A 26961-nucleotide genomic window follows, 5' to 3' on the forward strand; every position below is an offset into this window, starting at 1 on the left:
AAAATTAAAAACCTCTGTGAACAAGGCCTACAGATTTCAATTGATGAGGATACTTGGAATGAAATTTTTAAACTTGTTCACACCTCTTTATTATGTGCGCATCACTCTCTTCTACAATTTCAAGGAGTTCATAGAGCCTATATGACTAAAGATAAGCTCTCTCGTTTTCACTCAGATTTTTCTCCATACTGTATAGGTATAATGTCGAAGAGGCCTCTCTAATTCATATGTTTTGGTCTTGCCTGCGGCTTGATAAATTTTGGAAAGAAGTATTTCAAACTTCCTCGGAGTGTTTTAAAGTAAGTTTTAAACCCAACCCTCTGACTGCCTTGTTCAGCATTATTGGAGGAAATGATTTTACTCTTAAGCTGGATGATTTGCATATTTTGGCTTTTATTTCTCTTTTAGCCAGAAGAGTTTTGTTGATTAAATGGAAAGGTGTTGCTCTGCCTACTCATGCCCATTGGTTGATTGATGTTATGTCATGTTTAAATTTAGAGAAGATTAGGTGTTCTATTTCTGTACCTAGACAAGATTTTTTCACATTATGGGGACCTTTTTGGAATTACTTTCACAATCTTCGACTTGTTCAGCGATGATGGCTATTTTATGTTTGAATTTACGACTATGTTCAGGATTTTTTTTTCTTTTCTTTTAACCAAACAGCTGTTTTTTTTCTCTTTTTCTTTTTTGTTACGGGGTTTTGATTTTGCTTTAAATTAGAATAAAATATACCTTTTCAGTATTACGTTTAATTTACTATATACAGATATGGGACATTTTAACTTTGTTTCTGTTTTCATAATACGATAATGTATTTGTATTCATCTATGCAAGTAATCAATAAAAATATTGAAAAAGAAAAGAAACTAGGTTAAACAAGTGAAATACATCACAGTGTGTTCAAACTATAGAGTTCTCTGGTCTAAGTGCAGTTTGTGCAGAGTAGGTAGCACAAATCTGATTCTGCTTCTTTCTCAACAAAAGACTCAGCGAGTTCCCCTCCACCACCACCTTCCACCATCTGACAGAACTGGTGCTCACTTTCAGCAATTTCTCCTTTGGCTCTTCCCACGTCCATGGGTGCCTGCCTTCGTACTGGCTATTTAGAATACTCCGTGTCCCAAGCCTTCCCTGCTATTTCTCTCCAATTCCTGCTGGGCTATACTGATGACTGCATTGGTGCTGCTTCATGCACCCATGTTAAGCTTGTCAATTTCATTAATTTTGCCTCCAACTTCCACCATGCCCTTAAATTCACTTGGTTCATTTCTGACACCTCTCTCTCCTTTCTTGATCTCTGTCTCCATCTCTCAAGAGAGTCTGTCTACCAATATCTTTTATAAAACTACCAATTCTCACAGCTAACTTGACTACTTTGTTCCACCCTGCATCCCGTAAAAATGCTATTCCCTTTTCTCAGTTCCTTCACATCTGCCGCATCTGTTCCCAGGATGAGGGCTTCCTTTCCAGGACATCAGAGATGTCCTTTTTCAAAGAATGGGATTCTCCTTTTTCCTCCATTGACTCTGCCCTCATTCTCGCCTTCTCCTTCCCTGGACATTTGTGCTCATCCCATCTTCCTGCTGCCTTAACATGGACGGAATTCCTCTCATCCTCACCTACCACCCAACAAGCCTCAGCATCCAACACATCATTCTCAGGCATCTTCTGCCATCTTCAATGGGATCCTACCACCAAACACACCTTTAGGTTGCCTCTACTCTCAACAGGGATCACTCCCTCTGTGATTCCCTTATCCATTCATTCCTCCTCACTAATCTCCCTCCTGGCACACACCTCTGCAAGCAACAGAAATGCTACATCTGCCCATTCACCTCCATACAGGTCCCTAGGGTCCCAAACAGTCCTTCCAGGTGAGGCAACACTTCACCTGCAAATCTTTTTGGGGTCGTTTATTAGATCTGATGCTCCTGATGCTGCCTCCTCTATATTATTGAGGCCCACCGTAAATTGGGGGATCACTTTGTTGAGCATCTCCGCTCCATCTGCCAAAAGCAAAATTTTCCGGTGGCCAAACATTTTAATTTCAATTCCCATTCCGACATGCTAGTCCTCAGGGTGGAGGAGCAGCAACTTTTATTCCATCAAGGTAACCTTGAACCTGATATCACAAATATTGATTTCTTCTTTCAGTAATTTTCCCTCACCCCACTCTTCTAAACTCCACTCTGGCCTCTTACCTCTTCTCTTCACCTGCCTATCACCGCCCCCAGTGCCCCTCCTTCTGTCCTTTTTCCCATGGTCCACTCTCCTCTCCTGATTCCTTTTCCCCCAGCCTTTTACCTTACCCACCCACCTGACTTCACTAATCATCTTTGAGCAAGTACTCTTTCCTTTCTCCCCACTTTTTTTTATTCTGCTGTCTCCCCCTCTTCCTTTCCACTCCTGAAGAAAGATCCCTGCCTGATACGTCAACTGTTTTTTTTCTCTTTTTCATAAATACTGTTTGATCTGCAGCAGTTTCTCCAGCATTCTGTTTACCAAAGCAGATATTCAAGCATTAGCAGCAGTCAGAGACCTAGCCTCTAGAGAGCAGAGCTAAAAGAAACAGGGGAACTGGCATTTTTACCTGACAGATGCAACATGGAAGGCAAAAGCAAGTCTAAAGTGCCAATCACAGACTTGGAGCAGTAAAACGTTTTGATTTCACCATTCCTCAGGTAGAATTATCAAAAATAGTGGATCCAATGAACAATGGCAAGTGTAATAAGCAAATAAAACAAGTTCCCTAAATTCTCTTAACTTTCTGGAATATTCACAAATCCACAAGAAAAAATACTAAATGGAAAAATTGCATTAGTCACAATTGTACACGTCTCTCACCTGGATTTGAGCTCCATTTTCTTCATTCAATTTATCATCATGTTTGAATTCTACAGTGATGGTCTTATCACAGTCTAATGCTGCCAACTCCACATCAGTTGTGTTACTCATGTAGAAGGAGCCAAAGAAGTCAGTTGCTCTAATGCCTAGAATAAAAACACTTCTGTAACTCCATATTAAAGAATTAGAAATAAGGTTCTGCAAGCAAAGAACTAACTTCACTTGTTTTTTTTAAAAATCTCAATAAGCACCGTGTAGCAGGATGGAGGGATCAAAAATTATGTAGTAGCTTCAATGGGAAAGTTGCATCTTCACTGGTTACAGAACATCTACATAAATACTGACAAAAAGCACAACCAAAATTTGTAATGAAGAAATAAAACTAGTTTTAAAAGCAGCAAATACAGTGGCATTCAAAAGTTTGGGCACCCCTGGTCAAAATTTCTGTTACTGTGAATAGTTAAGTGAGTAGAAGATGAACTGATCTCCAGAAGTCATAAAGTTAAAGATGAAACATTCTTTTCAACATTTTAAGCAAGATTCGTGTATTATTTTTGTTTTGTACAATTTTACTGTGGGGAAAAAAAAGGAAAGGAGCATCATGCAAAAGTTTGGGCACCGCAAGAGATTTGAGCTCTCAGATAACTTTTACCAAGGTCTCAGACCTTAATTAGTTTGTTAGGGCTATGGCTTGTTCACAGTCATCATTAGGAAAGGCCAGGTGATGCAAATTTCAAAGCCTTATAAATACCCTGACTCCTCAAACCTTGGCCCAACAATAAGCAGCCATGGGCTCCTCTAAGCAGCTACCTAGCACTCTGAAAATTAAAATAAATGATATGCACAAAGCAGGAGAAGGCTATAAGAAGATAGCAAAGCGTTTTCAGGTAGACGTTTCCTCGGTTCGTAATATAATTAAGAAATGGCAGTTAACAGGTACGGTGGAGGTCAAGTTGAGGTCTGGAAGAACAAGAAGACTTTCCGAGAGAACTGCTCGTACGATTGCTACAAAGGCAAATCAAAACCCCCATTTGACTGCAAAAGGCCTTCAGGAAGACTTAGCAATCTCTGGAGTGGAGGTGCACTGTTCTACTGTGCAGCGACACCTGCACAAATATGACCTTCGTGGAAGAGTCATCAGAAGAAAACCTTTCCTGCGTCCTCAGCACAAAATTCAGAGTCAGAAGTTTGCACAGAAACATCTAAACAAGCCTGATGCATTTTGGAAACAAGTCCTGTGGACTGATGAAGTTAAAATAGAACTTTTTGGCCGCAATGAGCAAAGGCATGTTTGGAGAAAAAAGGGTGCAGAATTTCATGAAAAGAACACCTCTCCAACTGTTAAGCATGGGGGTGGATCAATCATGCTTTGCGCTTGTGTTGCAGCCAGTGGCACGGGGAACATTTCACTGGTAGAGGGAAGAATGAATTCAATTAAATACCAGCAAATTCTGGAAGCAAACATCACACAGTCTGCACAAAAAAGCTGAAGATGAAGCGTTTACAAGCTGTGATACTTGCCAAAGAGGGTGTTACTAAGTACTGACCATGCAGGGTGCCCAAACTTTTATTTCAGGCCCTTTTCCTTTTTTGTTATTTTGAAACTGCAAAAGATGGAAATAAAAAAATAACCTTGCTTAAAATATTAAAGATATGTGTCATCTTTAACTTTATGCCTTTTGGAAATCACGTCATCTTTTACTTGCTTAGCTATTCACAGTGACAGAAATTTTGACCAAAGGTGCCCAAACTTTTGCATGCCACTGTACTTACAAGTAGGTTCCTTAATAGCAGCACCTGATTGGGATACAGATCAAAAATTTCTCTGTAGAAACAAAAGGTCAACTTTGCAGAATAGCACTCTTAATAGTACTGGTGAAAAAGGCACTACAACACGTCTTTTTACCTCAGAACGTTGAATAAGTTTGGTATGGCCACCCAAATTCTAAGAACTTTCTATGGGGGCATGATTGAGAGCATCCTGACTGGCTGCATCACTGCCTGGTATGGGAACTCTACTTCCCTCAATCGCAGGAGTCTGCAGAGAAGGGTGCGGACAGCCCAGCACATCTATAGATGTGAACTTCCCACTATTCAAGACATTTACAAAGAAAGGTGTGTAAAAAGGCCCAAAGGATCATTGGAAACCCGAGTCACCCCAACCACAAACTGTTCCAGCTGCTACCATCCAGGAAATGGTACCACAACATAAAAGCCAGGACCAACAGGCTCTGGGACAGCTTCTTCCACCAAGCCATCAAACTACTTAATTCATGCTGATGTTACTGTATTTCTATATTATATTGACTATCCTGTTGTGCATAATATTTATTATAAATTACTATAATTGCACAGTTGAATGGTTTTTACTCATGTATTTGAAGGATTTAAGTAATAGTCAATTCAATAATGTAAGTTTTGTGCAAATAATCCAACTTCCTTTTAATTATTTTTTGATATGCTGTTTAATGAAATTATTCATGCACAAGAAATTGAAGTGCATTGCATATAAAAATATTATGATTGCATTTCAATACAATGATTTGTAAATGCATATTTCTTGAGAAACTTTATGTGCAAAGGTTGTTCTGAAGCTGTGTTGAATTTGCACTGTGGACTACCATCTACTCACATGGACATTGCAAAACATAAATAGGTACGTTGCATCCAGAATTATTTCCAGGTAGTGAACAATTTCCTTCCACACCACCCTGACGTGTTGGGAAATCGCGTACTAGGCAAGTTACAGCAGTGGTTTGCCATTGCCTTCTGCCGAAAACATAAATACTAACAACTTTTAAAGGATGTCTGTTCATGAACCTACGTACCTGTACTTGTGCGTACCCTCATCACAGCATCAAAACCGATCACTTTTCGAACATCCCTGTGCAGATCATTTAGGAAACGCTCACCATCTGCTTGTGCCTGGTGTTTTTTTAAAGAAACCAAAAACTGCTTTCAGTATTTGCACAATAAAGAAAACACTAGTTGTTTTTGTTTTTCCAAAGTTCAGTTTCAGTAGCTTATTCAGAGCTTCCAGAAGTGCAATTTTAGTTTTTAGTAGGCCAAAGTAATAGATGATTGCCAATAATAACAAACAAATAGACCGAGAGGCAAAAAAAATCCCAATCCACCTGTTTATTTTCTTTTTTTTTTTGCTCACAGTTTTCTATCTTCAATAATCAGGACTGTGCTAAGTCCTTTTCACCCATGCACATCAAGTGGGCAAGCGAAATGTTTTGACTATTTATGGCACTATTTGAGTATGCAAGAGCGTACTGATGCATGCTCTAATGTAACTAATAACATTAGAAAATCCTCAAGGGGAATTAGGATTTAAACCAATATTCAATTCTCCCGTTGGAACAAGTTTGGAAAGCGGTTGCAATATCACCTTACATTATTTGAAATGGAAACTACCCACAGCTGCTTCACCCAATCAACTGTGATCCACAACACGAGAGGTGTGAACTGGATCAAATATGCTGAAGGAATCTGAGCCCCTTGTGCACAATGGACCTGGATTGTCTCCAGAGAAATAGAGCAATTTTTGAACACAAGCACACAATCAAATTCATTAAAAAGAAACAACTTGTACTACATTTTATTCCAAGTAATGCCCAAAACTTATTCATCTTCAAACCAGTAACTAGTCTCTGATAGACAGCACAGTCTTCCGTGCTGCTCCCCCAACATAAAGCCGCATTAGTGCTGGTGATGTAAAAAGACTAAATAAACTCATCAAAAAGGCTGGATCCGTCCTTGGCTACAACCTGGACTCTTGAGTTAGTGGTGGAGAGGAGGTGACTAAACAAACTGTTGTCGATTATGGCCAATCTGGCACATCATCACCATGACCTACTGAATAAGCAGCGGAGCACCCTTTCGAACAGACTCATTCAGCACGACAGTCACAAGGATTGTTACAGAAAATTTTTCCTACCAATTTCAATAAGCATATGCAACAGTTCACCAATGCAACAGGAGAACAAACATCATAGTACAACAGTCTGTTTTATTATACATTATTGCACATTGGTAAATTATTACTGTGTATATTATTCTGTACTTTATTATTAGATTAAGTCTGCACATTACCAAGTATGTTTTTAAATGTTGCTGCTATAACAAAAGAATTTCCCACTCGGGATCAATAAAGTACTATTAATTTGAGAAACTGCTTGTGACTTAAGAACGCACATTCCTTAAAAGACAAAAGTGAAAGCGCTGTTGAAAAGTTGTGTGCATTGGAGGAGCCAAATCCATGCGAATGCTTTGAAAGAGAGTTGTAAAATTCATCTATAGCCACAGTAACCTGATAAACATTACCTGGAAGTACGTGTACTTGTAAATGGAACCTCCAGTCTGATAACTAACTGATCCCAAGGTTGCCACATCGACATATTGATTGGGGAATAGGAAAAGATCTACACAGCAGCCTTGGGCCACACATTCCTTGGCCAGATTATTGTAAAAGCTGGTCTGAGGTTGAAATAGAACCTGAAATAAATAAATAAATAAATAAACAAACACAAATAATACGTTAAAATTGTGTTAATGCTGGAAATTGGGGAAAAAAAGTACTGGGGAGCTGGGAGTATCTGTTGGAATTAACAGATTAGATGTTTTAATGAAAAAATAATGGCAGAGAGCACAAAAACAGAGGAAGATAGCACCAGCATTACCAATGGCAACGTTCTTCAGACAATACATGGAACTGTTTTTTTACTTCTTTCAAATACTAAGATTCTACTACTAAGCTGCATGCAATTGGAATCTCCGATTTACATTTGAAGGTGGGCCGAATGAGTGATCTGGCACTTTGCTGTCTGTGGGAGTTCTGAGAGGCTTGGAGCAGAGTGTGCGGCCTAGAGACTGGGCACGAGCCCATGTTCAGCTCCTTTTCCTGCTGATAAAAACCGTCTAGCAAGTTTAAAGAGAGCTGTACGAGGATGAGACTGGAAGGTGAGTGAGCGATCAACACTGTCTGCCTGCGTTTGATCTCTCTGTCTCTCTCTCCTATTGGAAGGTACAGGAGTCTTGGGTCTTAGTAAAGGTTTGATAAGTGCGGTTTGTGGATTGGACTCGTTTATAGTTCATGTTATGTGTGTTCCGGTTTTTTTTTGCTATTTTGTGCAATTTTGATTGAGGCAAACTGGCTCCGTAGCCTGCAGACAACGAACGATCAGCACTAAATTGAACTGAACTAAACTGAACATTCCTGGATTCTTGAGTTTGGTGTTTAATATTCTGCATTTATTGCTCATTTTTTGCCACTTGCAAGATGTGTTTTGTTTTGCGTGTTGGGTGTTTGATGTTTTCATTGAATGGGTTCCATGGTATTTCTTTGATTTGTGGCTGTCTGCAGGAAGACAAGCCTCAGAGTTGTATACTGCATACATACAATAATAAATGTACTTTGGCATTTCTAATAGGGTAAGAGGAAGGAGAGATCGAAAGACCAAAGACGGAATGAAAAAAAGTTAGATCTGGGGGTTTAAAAAGCAGAATTATCTACAATGACCAATGAATGCTAAAAATCAAATATGCCTGCCATAAGTTCTGCTTATCATTGTTCTAAATATTGAAGTTATAACATACTTAAACAGAGGTTCTATTCATGAAGCTTAAGGATAGCTTCTATCCCAACATCATAAGACTATTGAACAGTCCCCTGGTACAAGATAGACATTTCATCTCACCACCTACCTTGTTGTAATTATTGTCTAATTGCACTGCACTTTTCCTGTACTTCAGAAGTTTATTCTACATTTCTGTTTTTGCTTGTACCTCCACAAAGCACCATTGTAATGAACTGTACAGCTGAGTTGTAAGAGAAATGTTCATTGTGCCTCATTACATGTGACAATAATAAACCATTTTAGTTTACCTCCAGAAATACTGACTCGAGTATCCTTATGCTGCTAGACCTAGGCAGTAAATGCAGCATTAACTGCATCACACATGGAGAGACTATTTATGAAGTTACTCAAAAAACATTGTTTTTCCAAATATAGCAGCCTCAAAAATAATTAACTTCAAATGATGGAAATCTGTCTTCATCATCCTACCTTCTCTTTATCTGTATTGATAAGCTTCTTGTCATCTCGATTCTTTAGTTTTCCAGGTGCTTCAGCAAGAGGCAGGGTAGAGTGGAATATGAAGAGTTTGCCAGCACATTCAGCTGCCTGCAAGTACAAAACTTCATCAGCACCTTCTCTCAGAGGTATAGAGACAGAGCAGAAGTCAAAGACAAATAAACAAAGAAAATAGAACTCATGATTGTAATTGCATCAACTCTTCCCAATAACAACAAAAATATTTTTCCCCAACAAATGCAGATTTATATACTTAAGATCGCAATTCTGGCCCCAAAATCAACTCCAATCATTGAAATGAGTCATTGAATCATTACTATTCTAAAAATCCAAAGATCAAAATCCATTGCTCCAGATTTTCAACATGATTTGCAGGTTCAAAAGTGTGTGGATCTAAAAGTAGACTTACCTTGAGTGCCTCCAAACCAGCCTGAATGACAGGTCCAAAAACTGTCTCAGTTTCTCTGGTATCAGCAAACATCTCAGGAATTTGTTCTAACAAACTGAGGGGAAAATAGCCATGATTATTATTACTTACAGCTGTTCAGTACAACTGCAATTCAGTTACATAAACTGCATAGCGAACCCAACAATACCCAGATTTAATTGAAGATGGTATTTGGTTCAAAATGCAAACAAGGAGACAAGTTGCTTAACTTAGCAGTACAATGTACAATACCCCCATTGGTAAGCATTCAACTGGCTTTGGCCCATCAATCCACAAACTGAACCACTGCAAGTTATGAAATCAAATTCAACAGTTCTGAGAGTTCATCAGAGCAATGTAAACTCTGAATTCCTATCATCTTGCACGATTGGAGGCTACATCTCAGTGCAAACTGTAGCACTGATATTTAGGTACCTCATTTCAGATTTCTCAAACCATATGACAACTTCGGGTTCTAACAATTATCTCCACTTCAATATGAACAGGTTTATCAATTAGCAGAGTTCACTGTGCAGAATAGTGATAAGAGACACTATTAAAACCTAACAACAATACTCATCAGAATGTATTAGCATATTATTTATGCTTCAAGTGAAGCCTTCTAATATCACTGGATGGGGTTCTTACCTGTTTATCACAGCCCGTGACTCATTCACATTGACAAGGAATCCATCAAGCAAGGGTACAAACATGTCAGCTACATCGGACACCACCATCATTTGTGGCTGAGCCAACGTGCTCTTAACGTTGTAAAAATGCAAAACTTTGTTGTATGTTACAAAGCCAACCTTTATGGCTGATTCTTCCGCATTGCCCTCCCTGGAAGAGAAGCAAAATATTCAAGAACGTTACTTCTCAGCACCAGGTTTTCATCTGGAAAGATACTAAACAAAACAGAACAATAGAAATACACAAGTTGTGACAGCGGACACAAACAATGGCAATATGGATGATACTTGCTAAAGGGCAAATCTGCACATCACCCAAGGAAAGGATATAGAGATTAATTACAATAGCATCAGAAACAATGAACCCCATTAGATAGAAAAGCAGGCAAAAGAAAGATTGCTTCCTTTGAAGATAAATAAAATGGAGTCAACAATATATACAAAAAATAAATGAGTTTTCTTTTAAATGTGTTAAGTACTGGAATGGAAAGTGATTTATTTCAATTGGACTTCAAGTGATAACTGATGAAGACTGTTGAGAATTCAAAGAGCAAGTTATTTCTGCTTAAACGGGCACAACAAAATGCTCTCACCTTGGAAGGAAATCCAACAAAGCCTTAAGCTCCTCACATAATAGGTGAACCAGCCCACTCTTCAGTGCATTGTAGGATACATCAATCATAAAGATGAAAGCAGGCGGATTTGGAAATTTATTGTTCTGCAAAAGAAATTCTTTCTCAGCTGAAATTGAAGAATCTGCAAAACCCTTTGCATCAACCATAGCAGTGCCTCAACTTTACAATTGGCTAGACACAATGCAAGCTGAGGCACGTGCATGAGAGTTGCACCAAGAACAACCACTGCCTTCAGTGATTTAAAAAGAAATTTCAGAAGATTTGTTAAAAATGATGAAAAGAAAGTCTATTACAAAATTCCGCTGAAACTACTGCCAAAATGGTATCATAGGCATGCTTTTTTTATCTTGAGAAAAATGAAAATCCTAAAACATGGTCTTACTTAGTTTCTTTGACTAGCCTCTCCTATAAACTCATTCACAAGAATGAAAGATGCAGACAAGCAGAAAGTCATGGACCATTGATAAATCGCCTCACTGCAACTTTGGTTAAAAGACACTTCCATCAATTATATATTTTATAAACATATAATATATAAATTCCCTTAGTCAACAACTACATTCACCTTGATTTATGCAAGCCATCAACAGACCAATAATACAAGAATTAAAAAAAAAATTCCAAGTGCTGGCAAGCAAATGACTAATGCAATATTTGACAGCGTTAAAAATAAACCTATTAGCTATTATCTATTTTCTTTATTCGAGTTGGCTTGTTACTTGGCAATATTAAACGGCAGATACAGCAAAGCAAAAGAATTTACAAGCGGACTGTAGTTACCCACATCAAATGACTTCATATTATATTATTTAAAGCCACAGGGTTAAATTTAGAATATTTAATTAAGCTCAATAGAATGTGTATTTTTTAAACCAAACATTTAACTTACAATTTAACTACTGTGAAAGAGATGCATTGATTAAGTAGGAAATTAAATATAAAATACCTTGCAGTAGTCTACAGTGGCTAAAAATTCATAGGAACCAAGTGAGAGTTCCGGTCGATCATAGTAGTCCATTCGCTTGCCAGTGTGATCCAAATGTTGGAAATAGTGAGGCAGTACTAAGGAAAGAAAAACAGGAGTTACAGTGTTGCTTCCAAGTACGTCAAAAAGGTGAGATGGGAACATGAACAAGTCAGTCACATTAAGAAAAATGTTATATTGATAACCACTAAAAATGACTTCAACTTAAAAATCTTGTAGAATTAACAGAGGCATGTAGATTAATTTTGAAAATTATCAAAATAATGCAGGATATCTGTTAAGGATTTGTAGAGCTGGCATTTCTGAAGATCAAAGGCTGTTCGATGGTAATTTAGACATCCCCTAACATGAACTGATTCCAAATCTGCCAATTATAGTAGGTAGGAAGATGACAAGTGAAAAGCAGGGCATCTGCAGTAATTTCTGACATATTCAGAAGTTACTATAAGACAATGCTACCTAAAATACTGAATTTGACTGTGCTGTTCTATTTTATGCGAACATCAAATGAGGGAGAATTCAAAAATAAGTTTACATTCTACAGAAATGAAAAATTACCTTCAGAAACACAACTGCAGAAGGCACACTGGAACCTCCGCCCACCTTCAATAAACTGCATATAAGGGCACATGTAGGCCTTGCACCTATTGCACCTTATTGGACCAGTTTCTCCATGATCTACAATGAAAGGTTGTGCCTGCAATTAGAAGGACAAAAGAGTTCCATAACATCTTTTCAGCAATTTATCGAAATTGAGATTATATGCATGTTTTTCCTTTACAGCATGATTTATTGGGTGCTTATTAATGCAGTGCATTTTACATCCACTTTTTCCAAAGTAAATTATCTGTGAATTCATTTACTTTACAGTTTAGCAATCTGTAGGCAATTAATAGTCAGATAATGAGATTACTAACTTGGATGATGCTTGTTTCAGGATAAATGCTGAAGATATACTAAGATATTTCTCAATCACTTCAAAATAATATAATAGCCTTTAACAACCAAAAGGGGATAGAGGAACCTCAGTTTATCATTGAATCGACAAGAATACACTGAAGTTCTGGCCAAACTAACCAGGTCCAATCATGGATCAAAGTTTTTTGTATTTTTATCATCTATTTTTCCAATGTTCTTGGTGGAAAACATCAAAACTTAGATTACATTTCATTGTTTCCATTGCAATCATAGATATAAAATTCAAGTTCTGGTTATAGTTGGTATTTTATTCCTTTGAATCCTGATAAATAACTACAAAACACTTTTTCAAATTTATAAAGTATTCACCCAATACCAATCAGTTATTTTATTATATTTCATTCATTTCATGATTATTTTAACACAAACTTGTTAACCTCAGCCCATTTGATTTTTACAACTTTGTGTCAGCCTTCACATTTAGCTGACTACGACATTTAGCTGACTACAGAACCAATCTGTTTATTGATCATGATTTCTCAACTACCCAATGAAGTCTTACCTTTTAGATAGGTTTTTGCATTGTATTTGATTCCCACTTTCTCTCTCTCTCTCACACACACACACGCATGAGCCTTTGGCCTAATTTGCCTATGCTGATCAAGCTGTCTATTGAGCTGGTCCCACTTAACTGCAATTAGCCATTTCCCTCTACACCTTTCCTGTCTAAATGCTTTTTAAACACTGTAATTACGTCCACCTCTACCACTTCACTGGCAGCTCCTCTAAACACCCACCGAACTGTGGAAAACTCTAGCTCTTCTTTACATTTTTCTCCCCCATCTTAAATCTATGTCCTCAGGTTTAAACTCCCCTACTGTGTAAAAGACTGACCATTCATCTTATCTATGCCCCTCATGATTTTATATACTTCAAAGAAAGTTACCCCACAGCTTCCAGCAGTCCACGGAAAAAGCTTGTTCAAATTAACTTCAGTTAATTTTCCAGAACTTAAATTTAAAAACTTATCAATATCTCATTGACCTTCATCTACTGTGGTTCTTAAATTACAAGATCTTACATGAAATTCTTTTTTATGCTCAGATTTACTAAGGCTTTTTGCCTTGTGGTTCCAAAAAAGGATTCTAGAAATCTATTCTCAATGCACAAAAGTTGCCATTTGCAGAAATAATGGCAAACATTTTTGATGTGATTACACCAGAACAATCCCATTTATTCCAGTATTTTACAATCCTATTTTGCAGTCCATGTCAACAATTATTTTGGATACTAGACCAAACAAAGCAACAAAAACTTAGTATACTAAGCAATTCATTAGAAATCCAGATAGCTCAGCATCCAGCTTCCATGCCTTGTTTCCTGCACTCTCGTGAAAGAAAAGTCACAGTTCCCATGGTCTCTTTAAACAAAAACACTTGACCACATTTCCCAACCTCAAGCTCAACAGGAAAATTAAACAGGAACATTGAAGTGAATTGAAATCATTTTGGTGTATTAACAGAAGCAATGCCCAATAATCCAGAAAATCTGCCAGACCAGTATCAAAATCCTGAGAGTTTGTTCTGAGGCCTGATTATTGTTTTGTTGTACCTGGGCCACACTAGAAAAATATTTGGAAGTAACCTTTGCAGAAGGGTTTTTAAAAAATTAAATTTTGCATAAGGCTTTTCCAATTACTGGAGGCGACTCTGAGGGACACGATTTATTTGCAGTTGCAAAGGCAAGGACTAATCAGAAGTGGTCAGTTTTATTCATGGAAGTTGCATAGAAGCCTTGCAGATTTGCTTTGAGTTTTTATTTTGATAACGTGACCAAGAGGATTGATGAGCCCAGGGCACTGGATATCGTTACATGGATTTTAACAAGGCTTTGGCGAAAATCACACACAGCACATTCAGAAGGTTTGCAAATTCAGGATCCATGTGGTAGGAGGCAGAGGATGGTAGTGGAGAGTTGTTTTGCATATTGGAGACCAATTACTAGTGGTAGAGTGAATAGTGAAGAAGGTTGCCTCAGGTTTTAACACAATCCAAATTACCTGGGAAAATAGGCAAGCCAATGGCTGATAAAATTATCTGAGTTTAACTCTAACTCAGGTAAGTACAAAGAGTACAATTTGTGAAGTTAATTGCAGGGATTTGGGGAGTTCCTTAAAATTGTCATAGCCAGCGGGGTGGGGTTTGTGCTCCCACTGCCCATTAAATACTGCCAATGGCATGTGTCTCATAGCCTTTGACAACAGAGTCCAGCTCCTTCCTACCTTCACCTTTGGCTTAGCTACTAAGCCGAGCAAAACCATTTCTACTGGCAGAAGGAGCAAAGGTGGGTCATCAGCACCTTAAAACCAGTCACTTCAGACAGTTGGGGCTCGTCAGCCATGGTTGGCAGCTCATCTACAAGAAGGTAAACTCTAATCTCAAACCTCCATTGCCTTGCAGCAAGACCTTCTCATGGGAAGACTTCAGGAGTAAACCCCGATGAAAAATCCAGAGTACTATAAAACTGATTTAGTTCCTAATAGTTATGAATGGAGGATTCATCCACTGTATGCTGCCGTTTTCTTTTGATTGACTGTAAGTAAACAAAATCAGCAAAAACACGTCTTGCAAATAATGGAGTGCCTTCATACAATGCTTTTGACAATTGCACAGTCCAAGTCTTCAATTTCATTGTAACATTCACAATGACTCTCAATGCTTTCAAATTCTTCATAGTTCCTAAAGTAATGAACACAGTACAGTACATCACTGGAGCAGGCTTTTCAATCCACAGTATTGTGCTGATCCAATAAAATTAATAATCAAATTGGCAGCTTGACTAATCCCCTCTGCCTACACAATTGTCCATATCCTCCCAGTTTCCTCACATTCATGTGCCTATCTAAATGCTACTATAAAGTCCCTAATGTATCTGCCTCTACCACTGCACCAGGCACCCATCACACTAAAAAAACTTGTCCCTCACATGTCCTTTGAAATTACCCCTCTCACTTAAACGCATGCCCTCTGGTTGACATTTCAACCCTGGGAAAAAGATACTGTCTGTCTACTCCATCAATGTCTTACATGATCTTACAAACCTCTATCAGATCTCCCCTCAGTCTCCTCCCCTCCAGAGAAAACAACCCAAGTTTGTCAAACCTCTCATTATTGCACATGCCCTCTAATCCAGACAGCATTCTGGTAAATGTATTCTGCACCTTTGCCAAAGCCTCAACATCCTTCCTGTAATGAGGCAAACAGAAATGAATGCAATACTCCAAACGCAGCCTAAACTACCTTCATAAAGCTGCATAGTATCAAAAACATCTTCAAGGAGCAATGCCTTAAAAAGGTGACATCCATCTTTAAAGACCCCATCACAAGAGGTCATGCCCTCTTCTCACTGCTACCATCAGGAAGGAAGTACAGAAGCCTGAAGGCATACACTTAATGATCCAGGAACAGCTTCTTTCTCTCTGCCATCTGATCCATGAACACTACCTCACTACTTTTTTATTTCTATTTTTTGTGCTATTTAACTATTTAATACATATGCACTTACTCTAATTTGCAGGTTTTTTTCCCTATTATGTATTGTATTGCATTGCACTGCTGCTACAAAGTTAACCAATTTCACAGCATATGCCGGGGATATTAAACCTGATTCTAAGATGGCTTTAAATAAATGAGATGTTATTGAAAACTGAACTTTGGAATTTTACAGCTCGACCTACATTCATTCAAAGTTATTTCAAGTTTTCAGTCTGGGAATTTTTGATTCATTCCAAACCTTAATTCAAAAAGTGGAAGAATACAATTCACATTGATGAAGTCCATCAACTGCATCTCAGAAGTGCACGATATAAACCAAATGTGCTGCTCAAGCCACTTGTTATCACTTACAACTTCTGGATTTATTTCAACAGCTGCAGCAGACAAAATGGCAAAAAGAACTTGAAAAAAAAATGACTTTGCATTGAGCACACTTTCATATATTTCTGTGGAGGTGTACCCATAAAAAGAACCCCATCACTCCCATTAAATAGATTTTGACAAACTTGGTATTAACCTGTCTTAAGAACTGTGTCAAGTAAACATACCGTAGATTCCGGACTACAGAGCGCACCTGATTAAAAGCCGCACGCTCTAATTTTAGAAAGAAAATCAATTTTGTACTTGTACAAGCCGCACCAGATTTTAAGCTGCAGGTGCCCCACGTTGTAATATGAGATATTTACACAGAAAGATATTACACGTGAGGATTTTTTAACTTTTAATTAAATCCGTATGGTAACATAAACAAATATACATTGCAAATGCTTTTTTTCGAACAGAGCCTGTAACACAGCTACTTTTAAATATACATACGTATCGGTAACACACAAATTACGTTGCGTATACTTTTTTACTGAACAGTGCACGAACAACATTCCAATATCTCCTAACGACTGGTAAAAAAAATATACTGCAGCCTACCAGGAAAAGTTATTGATCGCCTTCTTCATCTTCCTCCTGCGCACTAAAACCATCAAAGTCCTCTTCTTCAGTGTCCGAATTGAATAAAACCTCAGGATCTCGTCACTCACTTCAGTCTCTTCGTTGTCGCTCTCACTTGAGCGCACGCAGTCCTCTTCATCACGCAGCAGTCCACCCTTTCGAAACCCGCTGGTGATGGTGGATGTTGTGACACGGCTCCACGCATTTAGGATCCACTGGCAGACTTGTGTTAAAGATGCTCTTCGCATGTGTCCTGTTTTGGTAAAGGATTTCTCGCCGCTCATCATCCAAGCCTCCCACTCAACGCGCAGCGCCACTTTAAATGCCCGGTTCACGCTGATGTCCAGTGGCTGCAAATACTTCATGGTGCCCCCAGGAATCACAGCTGGAATTGAGTTTGTACTCTTGATGGCAGCTTTCACTGAACTTCCATTGTCAGCCGCTTAAAAAATCACCATCGGTGGAAGCTTTAGTCCGGATGCTGTGCAGCTCAGAACACAAGTAAAATGCGTTCTCTCATGGCCACTTGTTTTCAGTGTGATGGACGAGTCACCTTTTTTATTAACAGTCCGAGTGAGAGGCAGGTCAAACGTCAAAGGTACTTCATCCATATTTATGATATCATCTGGCCCGATGGAATTCTCCGCTATCTTTGTTTGAGTGAATGTGCGGAAGTTAGCAAGTTTTTCCTCGTGGTCGGGAGGGAGCTGCTGACACAGAGTCGTGCGTACCCTGATGGACAGGCCTTTTCGTCTCATAAATCTAAAACACCACGATGGCCCACCTCTAAAATCTTCGATTTTCATTTTGGTGGCGATTGCTTTAGCCTTCAGTCTGATCTGCACGGTGGAAACACCGCGGCCGCCTGCTCTCTGTGTGTTAACCCAGTCTTCAAGAAAGTTTTCAAGTTCGGGCCATCTGCTATGATTACCTCTGAAAGCTTTTGTCATCTTTTTGCATTGACTCAGTTCTTCACGCTGGCGTCTCCACCGTCTCAACATCGATTCATTTATGCCAAGATTATGTGCAGCAGCTCAATTTCCTTCTTAAACCGCCAGATTGATCGCCTTTAACTTAAAAGCTGCATCATATGCTTTGCTTCGAGTGTTTTCCATGTTGATGAGGGCGAGTACAAATGACTGATTTACAATAATTTAATTGTGAAAGTGCGCTTGATTTATCGTACAATTTCATTGGACCTCTGTGAACTACTCATCAATTTTATTGGTCTACTGTTACGAGGCAAAATGTTTTTGGCGGCATGAGAAAAAAACATGCATAGTATAGGCCGCAGTGTTCAAAGCGTGGGAAAAAAGTAGCGGCTTATAGTCCAGAATTTACGGTACTCATTTTCATATATTAAAATTTCTTTATAGAACAGGAAGCTATAAGAGTGTTTCTTGATACAACGGACTTTGCCACCTCTATGGTTGGTGTACAATTCTAGCTGTTCAGCAGCTGTCAGCAGACAGACTCAATCAAATGCAGTCAGATCAAATTTCACAGCTTGATTGTGAAAAGAGCAACAAATACAGTATTGTGTCTTGCTTTAACTAACTTTAAGCAGCGTTAACTGCTTGAAATAGAATGGAGTACAAGGATGAGCACCATCTAAGTTACAAACATCCAACATTGCTCAAATTATAAAAAGGTCAAATGAATTTGCCTGTATTTGCTATCCCCTTCACTAACTTAACCCATGAAGTAACCCAATTCATCAAGCAACTACACTCAATGACAATACATTAATTTAACTACTTAAATTATCAGGCAACAGCTTCCATTGGAAGTTTGGATCCATGTTCTTTTCCTTTGTTAAAGGCATCAACTGGGAAATTATTTCTCACATGCTGCCAGTTATCCCCCAGCAAGTCAGCGTTTTTTGCACAAAATGACACAATGATCACCCTCCAACCAAAGACGGGTTCATCAGAGCTCTCATGTCCACAAGGAACCTACAGGCAGACACCATAATATTCAAATGTTGCTTAAGTAAATCCCAGATGTTGCCTTCAGATGTCCATTCTACATGCACAGCTCTCGAAGGCTATTTACCTAATTTGATTTTATCCTTCCTATTTTTACTTAATATTAATTAATGCAAAAATGATCCTTCAAATACCTGTTATGGATTTAATTCTTTTTGTGAACAGTAGATCTAATCAGAGACCACAGCTAATACTTTTGGTTAAGTACTTCTGTTAATTGCCTCCACTTTAGTCTAAAATAGTTTTTGTATTATATACTCATGCTTGAACAGGTGCATCCATTTAGAAAGTAAACAACTTGAACTCTTGAAGCATTAAGAATGTAGTGCAAACATTTACCTCATCAGCTGGTAGGGTGGCAAGTGGCTTAATGACCGCAGTGAGGGGAACTTGGCATTGTTTTGCCATATCTGAAGTGCAAGGTATATTGTAAGTTGCACATCGAATGTAACGAGGACTTGCATTCCCTGCAAGACAATGAACAGGTTGTTTTAGGTTCCTTCATACATCGTCAAAATGTAACTTTTCAATCTACTAATTACGAAAATCCACATTTGGTGCATTTTGCTTGTCAGCGAATCAACCAAAAACTGAAGGTCAAGTTCATAAACACTTCAGTCATTTCATTTTAGAATAACATTTAACGTATACTGCAGGGAAAGTCAGGAATCTAAAGCATTCAATAGTTTCCATTCATAGCCTTTAGCCTTGTATTGACCAACTGAAGTGTATCGATTGAGAAGACTGCCAAGCAACTACAATTGTGACCAACTTAATAACTTACATAGTCAAATGTTCACATGTAAAGATGATAAAAATGTCAACTTTGCTTTTTTGTTTAATGTGCAAGAAAATGAATCTCAAGGTAGTACAATATATGGTAACATGCATGCATTTGATAATAAAATTTACTTTGAACTTTAATGTAACCAGATGAACAAAAAATGTTCAAGTGCACACAAGAACACAGGAAACCAAAAGCACTAGGTAACATGCCCAAAAGGAATTCTGATCAATTTGAACTATAATTAGCCAAAATTGTATTTTCACTTAGGCATGTGGCTAATGCTGATTTACTGCCTTAAATACACTTCATCCTGAGGACAAAGAAGAGTAATGAAAAGCAAGTGGCAAAAGATGAAGTAGCATGTTAATTATGCAACTAATATACAAACACCCTCCAATTTAAATGATTAAATACATACTGGGGGAAAAAAGATTGGCATGTGCTAGCAGAGGATGACTTGAAAGGTAACCAAACATAAGAGGCTTTTTACTCCCAATGATAATTTTTTAAGAATAAATTGTTGAGACTCATGCAGAACAGAGAATAGAATAGACTATAGAAAATACCCCAATACATCTCCCGTAATGCATTTGGAACAGTGGTTAGATTTGGTCACAACGTGCAGCGTGACTTATTCCAACTGAAAAACCAAGATTGAATATTGGTTTCAAAGGGAAATATTAGAACTTACTAGTAAGGTAAATCACTGTGAACATGTATAGCAAACAACATCAGTTTAAAGAAAAAATAAGTTAAAAGCATACATAGAGTAGAAATAACGACAATTGCTAGATAACAGCCCATAGCTGTTATATCCCAAGAAATTTGGTTTGTTGCACTGTTGGCCTTATTTGGAATTGGGAGATAATCTATAATTCGACTAACAGATTTATGCAGCACAGAATCTGGTACTTCAAGCCACAAGTTTGTATCACCATTCATTAGATTAGATTAGATTCAACTTTAGTGTCATTGCGCCAAGTACAGATACAAAGCCAATGAAATGCAGTTAGCATCTAACCAGAAATGCAAAGAACAGTGTTACTTACAAAATAACTGCAAATAAAAAGTAAATGCCACAGCATACAAATATTGAATTACTGAGACAGTACAATATGGGTGTTTAGCACTGTGATGTGAGGTTCAGCAGGGCCATGTCCTGACGAAGGGTCTCGGCCCGAAAAGTTGACTGTTCCTTTCAACAGATGCTGCCCGACCTGCTGAGTTCATCCAGCCTTTCTGTACGTCTTGATTTGACCACAGCATCTGCAGTGTACTTTGTGTTTGGCATTTATGGTAGTTGTTCTCAATGGATGCCGAAAATCCACTGGGCAGTTTTCACCACATGTTGGAATGCTTTATGGTCTGATACAAGACAATTGCCATACCACACTGAGATGCAGTTGGTGAGTATGCTCTCAATGGTACAGCGGTAAAAGTCCGTCAGTATCCTGGGACAGAGGTGAGCTTTCTTGATGCTCCGCAGGAAATAACCCATTTACAATCATCTTATTTTATATAATCTACGAACATTTGGAAAACCATGTCCTCTTTAGGGAGAGCCAACAGGGCAAGTGGTGTCTTACTTATTTACTTACTTATTGATTCTTTTGATGAGATGATAAGGTTGATTGAAGAAGGTAGAGCTGAGAATGCTGTCTACATTGATTTTAGAGCAACTAAAGTGGCCAATTAGCTTATCAACCCGTATGTCTCTGCAAGTCTAAGAGAAAACTGAAGCACTCAGAAAATGCAAGCTGCTACAGGGAGACCATGCAAGTGCAACACACATTGCAGCAGAAGTAGGAATTGAACCCAGGTTGCTGGAGCTGCAAAGTTGGTTTCTAGCTCTTAAAGTTGCAATGTTATCCTTCAATCACTGATCTATTCAGCTTAGTATTTTCTGGAGTTTACTTACAAGTTGAAAAATCATCCAAGGTTTTTAGAAAACTTTTGAGATACATGTCCTGAGCACCTTACACAAAAGCAATGAATCAAATATGCAGGTAACCACTGCATGATCCATATTTGCGATATGAAACTGCTTATAACCAAAGCTAAGGAAAATCTACCTTGATCTTTGACGACAAAGTCAGTAGTCACAAGTGGTGGAACTTGTCCTCTTACACCAGTGGAAAATGGTTCAGATCCTCGATTTGACTTATCATCCTCAATCACTTGAATCTGTCACAGCACACAATACAACATTTCAGAGTCATTCTTTAAAGTTCAAGCTATTTGTTATAGATTGCAGAGATGAGCAAATATACTATATAACACTGACTAGCCATTTAACAAAGCTTCACCCTTGTCTTGCCAACACATGTTGCCTATGCCGTAGAGGCCTTGCTACTGAACAAGCTAATCAACATAGGATTACAATTTACTCTGGCACTCCTAACAAGCAAAATAAATCAGCCCAAGTTCCCAATCCCATTCTGTGCTCAGTAGTTACTGCTGAAGTGCAAAGTTGAACATATCTGAGCATAAAATTGGGCTCAACTATGATATCTCTCAAGCTGTGCACAGTGGAACAGCCTGGCTAGTGGAGTCTTTTGCCTCACTCAGTTGTTTAAAAGATAACAGATCGACTGATTCCAGGTACCTGTGGAACAAAACAATGGCACTAATCCACATATTTCAAATGTGAAAAATATGATGAATTATTGATGAAAACATTGACAATGACTGGGGATGGTGGGGACAGTAAAAAATAAATTTGATATGAATCCTCTACACGCTGAATCTAGACTTGCATTACACCAACATTTGCATTTCAGAGTTATCTCTGAATGTATCAGTGAAGTACCTCTCAATGAGGGACCCTCATTCAGAAGCTAATATTCGCCAAAAAAATTCCAAGTAAAAAGTTATTTTTCTGTAGCTACTGAAGTTAGTCATATTCAGTACCCCAGCACAATAGTTTTGTCCCAGCAGAATTTCACAGCTTGCTTTTAGGATGCTTTATGACTACTTTATTAATATACATTCTTCTAACTTAATGTTAGGACTTAATTAGTACATCAAGGCTTCTGCAACTAAAGCATCCTATAGGATGGTTTCAATTTCTTATTCACAATTCATGAAAATAATGAAAAGGAGGGAAATTAAAGTGATTTGCATTCTTTCCTATGTTGATAGTGATGCATTAAGAAACAGCAAATATATAGCTAATTGAGCTAGACAGTGCTGCAAATTAAAATCAAGACCAAAAATGCACGTTATGTATGCAAGTGTAGATCCTGTTAATAAAAGATTACATTTATATCTAACGCTACCCTAATAAAACATGACTGTAAGGTACCAAAGCAGCTCATGACATCTGTTCAAATGCTATAAATTATCCACAAATCAGATGATTAAAGTTCCAGCATTCTATTGGAAAGGTTTGCAGTAAAAATATTTTCTTAGGAATACATTTTCATTCTGTCATTTACCTATTTAATAAAAAGGTGCAATTGCAAAGAAGGATGCACAAAATGAAGGACAATATTTTATGACCTTACAGCATGTAATTGACATTTACAAATAAATGAGCCTTTTGGAGTTTAAGCAGGGCAGTAATGCAGTAGGTAACAGCACATACATACAAGCAGACTTACTGGACTAGGAATTGCATCTGGATCTATTCTATGTCTTGTTTTCTTTTGAGTTGGTAGTTCATTAAGTTGCTTATAAAGGCACAAGTGAGCAGCAAAACAGGAGAGAAACAAGAGTAACAATTGTTACTTCTACCTTCCTGCACAAACAGTGCCACATCAGCAAGTCCTTTGATATACATCATTGCACATGCAAGTAGTTAGACTGACTACCTGAACACATTAATGCCAAATGCAAGGTTTTTTACATTTCTGCATTCCAAATAAAATTCTGGGAAGAATTCCATCCATAAATGTGTTAGCTCCTCAACTATGCACAGTCCAACGTTAATTCAGAAAATCTTAAGTGCAATATAAAGGATTACATTCATATGATGTGCAGTGTTAATGATGATTTCAGCCTCATTCATGCCAGTTGCCCACCAAAGGAATCAGTTAGAATGCTGAATACTCTACACCAAGTATCGAAATCTATGATATGATCAGTTATGAAAAGATGAGGACAACACAGGAACCTCATTCATCTCCAGAGTAGGGAAACTTTGGTAATCAAAATATTGTCATTAGAATTAACATCTGAAATAGTGTGAAACACAAGGAAAGGTCACTGCAATTGCTTAAAGAAATAAGTGTCACTGTTTTAGAACAGATGTACATCTATATGATCCTGTGCAATACTATTAGGACAGTGGCTGATTACCATTCTAAAGATCGTCTTATTCACTTCATAAAACAATCAATAATTTATCAATGCATCAGCTGATCTGAATTGTTTAGTTAAAGCAGGAAGTGTGTAATCGTAGAATTAGTGCCCTGGAAAATTGAGCACATCCTAACAAAAGATTCAAAAGACTTGATTACCCACTTTCACAAAAAAGGTCTTAAAGGCAAATGTGCAAATAGATACTGTTTCACATCATTAAAAACTCATCTATTCACCGTCAATCAAAAATGCTCTTATTTCTAATTCAGTCTCTTCCAAGCACTATCACTCGCTTCCTGTCTTCTTGAACTACTTACAACAGAAAAACAACTCAAAATATCAAGACCACAGACGCTCTATTACCTGCAGAGTATTTCAAGTAGTTGTGGATTTTCTTCTGATTTTCAGCATTTTTGCGTGATTTCTTTATTCTTTATTCTGAATAACTCCACTTTTTACCCAAATAGAAGTTTGAATAGCTGAATCCTCCTGGATTGCTTGGAGGCATAACCTTCTCTGTCTGGCTTGGGTATATTTAACTTCATGTAAAGTCAGCACTAACTCAACAAAAACCTACTCACTCAACTGGCAAGTTGAGTTTTGTCAGGCAATTAAATATTCTTTATAATATACCTTAGCACAGATGCTAGAATTTCAACTGACATACTAACATCTATATCCATAATAAAACATCAACTTACATGTCAAGAATAAATCAGCCTTGTTACAGTGCTGCTATGGTTTACAAGTACAGAGCACCTTATGACAAGGTTGTTTACTTCCTCACCTTAATGCTGCTCTAGGCATTTCAGTTCTAATCTGCTGTACATCTATCAACCTCCACCAGTTTCCCACTAGCCTCTTTCTAGATCTCATTTTCATGTACTCAGGATGTAGCTATCCGCAGACGTAGATTCAGACAAAACATGGAAGGATGAGGGAAACTAACAAAAAGCTCAGAAGTTGCAACCTTGGCAAGAACAAGATGAAGTACACCTTCAAAGTCAAATGTAGACAGGAAGCTATGATATTAATAACAGATCAAGAAGAGACTAATCTCTCCCACTAGAGTTAGACCACCGAGTCCAGAATATCAAGCTGATGTAAAGTAACTACATCAGTAACTAAAGTAGCTACTTGCTTGTGCAAAAACTGCTACTGCAGAATTTTTGACACCATCAGATTAAGTACATGTGGAATACTGAGGCTACTTTAAACAATATTTCTGAACAAATTCAATCACATTGAAGAATAATGGTGGGGGGGGGGGGGGGGGGGGAAGAGAAGTACATTTAATTCTCCAACAAACCGATCAAATGATTCCTTTGTCAAGCAATTTAGATTAGGAAATGAGAAAACTTAGAGCAACTCTATGAACTTCAGACCACAGCACTCATCAACAAAGAAAATAACAAATCAGTGTGCTTACGGGGCTAGGAATGCTGTCTGGGTCCAATCGCTTTTGCTGAGGTTGAGGTTGACTGCTGTAGCTTGATGCTCCAGCGCAAGGTGCAGCATAGTTTGGTTGTGGTGCTCTCATTTGCCCAAAAGAACCTAGGACATTGTTTATCAAATAAAATAAATTTACATATCAACAGCAAGTAAATGGAATATACCACTATTTGTTCAAACAAGCTTCAATGCTACAATGATTTGGTTCTCATCTGTTTTTGCACAAATTCACTAAAATCTGAATATATAATATTCCAGGAAATGTGTATCTATCAAAACCTGTATTTTCATAAGAACATTGCATTCTTCTCAAACAGAAGAGATGCTGGAAATCCAGTGTAGCACACACAAAATGCTGGATGAACTCAGCAGGTCAGGCAGCATCTGTGAAGAGGAATAAAGAATCAACATTTCAGGCTGAGACCCTTTTCATATTGTCTCAGCTTGAAACATTGACTTTTTTATTCCTCTCTATAGATACTGCCTGACCTGCTGAGTTCCTCCAACATTTTGTGATTTACTAACCATTCACCTTATCTAACCCATATAAATACTTAGCAATAGTTATCACACAATCCCTGAAATTGCAAAAATAATTTAACCAATTCCTTATTACGCACTACTGGATCTATCTCACTAGCCAGTTAGGTCTTCAAATGTTCAAATACAAGTGTATTCATACTTGGAGGTAGGATTCAAGTTTTGTAGATGGAAGTATTTTCATTCTAATATTGTATAATTCTAAAAATCATTACATTTACATTATAAATGTGCAATCTGACATCATTTACAGCAGAGCCTATCAACACAAATATATATATATATAAATATTATATTTATATATATATATAAAAATTATACACTTGAGATGATATGTTAAACTAGTTTAAAGTCTGCTCCAAGGATTGTATAAAAATTTACCATTCTGTTGAGGTACAAATCCCTGATTAGGTGCTGGATGCATCTGAAAGCCCTGAGTTGGTGCCCCAGGGGATACTCCTGGCATACCAGGCTGAGGACCCATAGGCCTGTGATTAGGCTGGGTTGGATAAGGTCCCAATGGAGGTTGTCCTGGCAGAGGTGGTCCATGCATCATGGGAGGTCTTTGCATCCCTACTGAAGGAGGAAGATTCACACCTGTAGTTGTGGGAGGAGGTGTGAAAGTTGATGCAGGGGTTGTTTGACCAGGAAAAGAATGCTGAGGAAGGCTATTATTTTGGGGTGTGCTCGAAGGAACATTCTGGAGCGGAGCAGAATACGTTGCTGGGCCTGCAGGTGGTAAGCTAGTTGAAACTGGAGGGCGAGAAGCCGGAGGTCCTGCAAGCAGAATATAT

The 26961-nt window shown here is 38.0% G+C and overlaps 1 protein-coding gene across 1 annotated transcript in view; it reads right to left on the minus strand.

Moving 5' to 3' along the window:
- Positions 1-26961, minus strand: part of LOC132378991 (protein transport protein Sec24C-like) — an 83593-nt gene that overhangs the window by 13598 nt on the left and 43034 nt on the right. The window contains exons 5-17 of the mRNA XM_059946417.1: positions 26549-26944; positions 25605-25729; positions 21946-22057; positions 19426-19553; positions 12240-12378; positions 11643-11758; positions 10655-10779; positions 10021-10212; positions 9355-9448; positions 8919-9035; positions 7177-7347; positions 5676-5772; positions 2848-2993 (exon numbers count right to left, since the gene is read on the minus strand). Coding sequence (XP_059802400.1) covers positions 2848-2993; positions 5676-5772; positions 7177-7347; positions 8919-9035; positions 9355-9448; positions 10021-10212; positions 10655-10779; positions 11643-11758; positions 12240-12378; positions 19426-19553; positions 21946-22057; positions 25605-25729; positions 26549-26944 — 1958 coding nt within the window. The remainder of the gene's footprint in view (positions 1-2847; positions 2994-5675; positions 5773-7176; positions 7348-8918; positions 9036-9354; positions 9449-10020; positions 10213-10654; positions 10780-11642; positions 11759-12239; positions 12379-19425; positions 19554-21945; positions 22058-25604; positions 25730-26548; positions 26945-26961) is intronic.

The sequence above is a fragment of the Hypanus sabinus genome, chromosome 21, assembly GCF_030144855.1.
Source record: "Hypanus sabinus isolate sHypSab1 chromosome 21, sHypSab1.hap1, whole genome shotgun sequence".
NCBI lineage: Eukaryota > Metazoa > Chordata > Chondrichthyes > Myliobatiformes > Dasyatidae > Hypanus > Hypanus sabinus.